General features: G+C 43.7%; 1 protein-coding gene across 1 annotated transcript; it reads left to right on the top strand.

Moving 5' to 3' along the window:
• The first annotated feature begins 2,227 nt into the window (after positions 1-2,227).
• LOC134400296 (small ribosomal subunit protein uS9-like) lies at positions 2,228-2,754 on the top strand. Its single transcript, XM_063128615.1, has one exon. The coding sequence runs from the start codon at positions 2,256-2,258 to the stop codon at positions 2,694-2,696; it is 441 nt and encodes a 146-aa protein (XP_062984685.1). The 5' UTR covers positions 2,228-2,255; the 3' UTR covers positions 2,697-2,754.
• The last annotated feature ends 1,121 nt before the right edge of the window (positions 2,755-3,875 follow it).

The following is a 3,875-nucleotide window of genomic DNA, read 5'->3' as shown; positions in this document are numbered from 1 at the left end:
CAGCATTGAATTAAAATAATAATTCGGCTATTGGATGGTATAGAAATGAAATAAATAAATGCATATTTACAATAATATGTACTCTGTTGATGTATAGCTCACTTCGCCACCTAGTGGCCATTAAAATCCTAGTAGTAACACTTCTCCCACCCATTTTTTTTTTTAAATGTGCAATTCAATGTTACAGACTCACAAGTAGGGAAGGGCATAAATTAGGTGTGTGATCCGCTTTCGCTTAGAATCGGAGAAGCAACAGCGAACCGGGATGATCCGCCTCCTCTACAGGCGGAGAAGTGGATCGGGGGGCTGAAGAAGCATAGCAAAGAGAAGCGACCATAAGCGGAGTGCTCCGCTTTTCGCAGAGCGCTCCGCCCGCCATTTTGGATTTTTTCGTCCATAGGATTGCATTGCGGAAAGGATTAGTGGATAACTTTTTTGTTTTTCAAGCTAACTATTTGTAACTCACTGTGCTTAGAGAGTCGTGGGTGGGGGTCATTTTGAGCCTATTTTCAGCACTTTGCGTGCTGCGGTTTGCTTGCTATAATTTTTTTAAAATAGGGTAGAAAAAGCGGGAGAGGTACCTTTTTGAAGTGCTGAGAGGCAGATTCAACTCCCAGTCATCACCTGATGAAGCATCCTCCAATCCCAAAGTTGGAGGGGGGATAAGCAAAATGGGATACTTAGTAACTTGGGATACTGGGAAACGTTTCTTTTCCCAGTGTTTTTTTAAACAGTAGCCCCACCAAATGCACAAACACAACCTGAAATCATATACTAAGCAAATAAATAACAGATTGGAAACACAGCACTAACCTTGGTGAACAACTGAACAGATGTGGTGCAAGAGGATGAGGTCCCCTAGGGCATGTGGATGTGCCCAGTGCACACACTCCTGCCCTTGGAGGGTCATCAGAGCCCTCCAAAGATTAACCAGTGGAGACTGGAGTGGAGAAGCTATGCCTGTCATGAGTTGAAGTCTCAGGTAGTTCTTAAAGACTGGTACTTACTTAGGGCCAGTCAAATTGGCATAATTTCATTTCCCCCTGGGCACGTCCACTTTCCTCTTACTGGTAAAAGACAGACATAGCCTTTTTTAAAAAATTCTTGTTGTTGTTTATTCAGCAACACTGCTGCTTTTAATTCCACCCCTCCTTTATTTATTTATTTATTTATTACATTATACACCCCATAGCCCAAGCTCTCCTGGCTTTTCCTCTTCAGTGAAGTCAGGCAGGCTTTCATTGTGGTTCAACTCCTTATTGTTGTTGTGATTATTATTGCTATTAATATTAATTACTGCTATTATTAACGTTATTATTTTGTTGTTGTTTAATAATGGCTGTGATCACAATGCAGTCAATCAACTGTGAAGCAAGGATCACAAAGCTTTACTCTTACCCTCCTAGCCTCCTAGTTATGGGATGCAAAAGAAAAGGCATCTCTCTGTGCTGCTCCTGCCTCACAGGGATGGTTTGCATTACTGGCTTTGAAACAATCCTTGGCTCACTTCTTTGTGCCCCCAGAAATGTCTGCTGCATGCCTGCCTTCCCACCTCCACCTGGGTGCTGTTGTTTTGGGGTATCTGCTGGGACTGACTTCCCCATAGATCTTTGGCATAGTTGTACATCTCTGCCCGCCTCTCTGCCCACCTCTCTGCCCGCCTGGTGCCTGGGAGCTGTACTACATGATGGGCTTTGTGGTTCAACCCCACAAGCCTCTGGCATGCTTGCTCCCAGAGCTGCCTGTCCTCCTCTGTGCCCGCCTCACAGGGATGGTTTGCATTACTGGCTTTGAAACAATCCTTGGCTCACTTCGTTGTGCCCCCAGAAATGTCTGCTGCCTTGCTGCCTTCCCTCCTCCGCCTGGGTGCTGCTGTGGTGGGTTTGTGTGTGTCTTGCTTTGACTCAGGGGATAAGTCCTTCCTGTGCTCACTTAGACTTTTTGAAGTTCCAAATAAATTTTTCAAGTGTGGAAGAAGATTCATATTTAGGTTTATGTACTCCCCAATTCATAGCATGTTGGGATTTCCTTTGAAATGGCCATGAATAAAGGCCATGGAGCTGTCTGCAGCTTTAAAAATCCCAGAATTACTGGGGTGTCAGATTTTCAAAAATCCCCCCAAAATCAGAGGAGGCTTGGATTTGCTTGAGGCTTGGCATGCATGTGTATACATGCATCAGGTATCATGGTGCCTAATTTGATGTTTCTAACATGAAAATTGCCTTTCGCGACTGCTCTCGCTCACGGTAGGCGCCATGCCGGCTAAGGGACCCCTCCAGAGCGTCCAGGTTTTTGGCAGGAAGAAAACTGCTACTGCAGTTGCTCACTGCAAAAGAGGAAATGGCCTCATTAAAGTCAATGGAAGACCCCTGGAAATGATAGAGCCCAGAACTCTCCAGTACAAACTGCTTGAACCAGTTCTCCTTTTGGGCAAAGAGCGCTTTGCAGGAGTTGACATCAGAGTCCATGTGAAGGGTGGTGGTCATGTAGCACAGATATACGGAATTCGTCAGTCTATTTCGAAAGCATTGGTGGCTTACTACCAGAAATATGTTGATGAAACTTCCAAGAAGGAGATAAAGGATATCCTCATCCAGTATGATCGGACCCTTTTGGTTGCTGATCCTCGTCATTGTGAGTCCAAGAAGTTTGGTGGACGTGGTGCTCGCGCACGTTACCAGAAGTCTTACCGTTAAAGAAAACTGCATTTCAGTCTTTAAATAAAGATGGTGAAAATTTTAAAAAAACAAAACAAAAAAACCACAAACAAACAAACAAAAAACGTGAAAATTGGCGGAGTTCTAGCATGGGACTTGAATTGGGGTGAGTTAAAAGGTTAAACCCCCACCAAAAATCAGGGGATGATGGGATTTGTTTGAAACTTGCCATGAATATGAATCTAGATGGCATCTGTGAGGGTACCCACTTCAAAGTTTTTTATCTGTCAAAATGTCGGAGTAAATCCCATGTCTGAAAATGGGGTGTCCGATTTTCAAAAATCTCCCCAAAATCAGGGGAGGCTTGGATTTGCTTGAGGCTTGGCATTCACGTGTATACATGCATCAGGTGTCATGGTGCCTAATTTGACATTTCTAACATGAAAATTGATGGAGATATCGAAAGGGGTGTGAATTGGGGTTAAGGGTGATGCTTTAAAGGTTAAACCCCTGCCAAAAATCAGGGGATGATGGGATTTGCTTGAAACTTGCCATGAATGTGGATCTAGATGGCATCTGTGAGGGTGCCCACTTCAAAGTTTTTATCTGTCAAAATGTCACAGTAAATCCCATGTCTGAAAATGGGGTGTCTGATTTTCAAAAATTCCCCGAAAATCAGGGGATGCTTGGATTTGCTTGAGGCCTGGCATGCATGTGTATACATGGATAAGCTATCATGGTGCCGAGTTTGAGGTTTCTAACATTAACAGAAAAAAAGTTGTAGGATTTTTTGGATTTCAATGCAAGTCTATGGGGGGAAAGCGGAGCTCCGATCCGGATCCGGAGCTTCACAGCGAAGCGGAGCGGACTATAGGTGGATCGGAGTAGAGTGGAGCGGAGCCGATCCAGAAGTTGCGAATCTGGAAGAGAAGCGGATGGTGGGGGGAGTCCGTGCACTCCCCTAGCATAAATCACCATACCCTTGCTTTTACCTGCATTTCAAAAACCTTTTAGTTGACAGACTGTCATCCTTACTTCGTATGAATGCAAATTCAAGTAGATGTGTGCTAGTAACTGACAGTGGGTAAATATTAGAAATATGAGTTGTCTAATAAGACATCCACTTTACCTCTTATTGTGGCACTATGCTAAGTACACTATTTGGTAAACATAGAAAAACATTTTTGGATAAATCAGTATGTGAAAAGAAGGATTTAA

This window comes from Elgaria multicarinata, chromosome 6 (genome assembly GCF_023053635.1).
Source record: "Elgaria multicarinata webbii isolate HBS135686 ecotype San Diego chromosome 6, rElgMul1.1.pri, whole genome shotgun sequence".
In the NCBI taxonomy this organism is placed as follows: Eukaryota; Metazoa; Chordata; class Lepidosauria; order Squamata; family Anguidae; genus Elgaria; species Elgaria multicarinata.
Note: the sequence above shows the minus strand (reverse complement) of the source record. Positions and strands in the feature narration are given on the sequence as shown.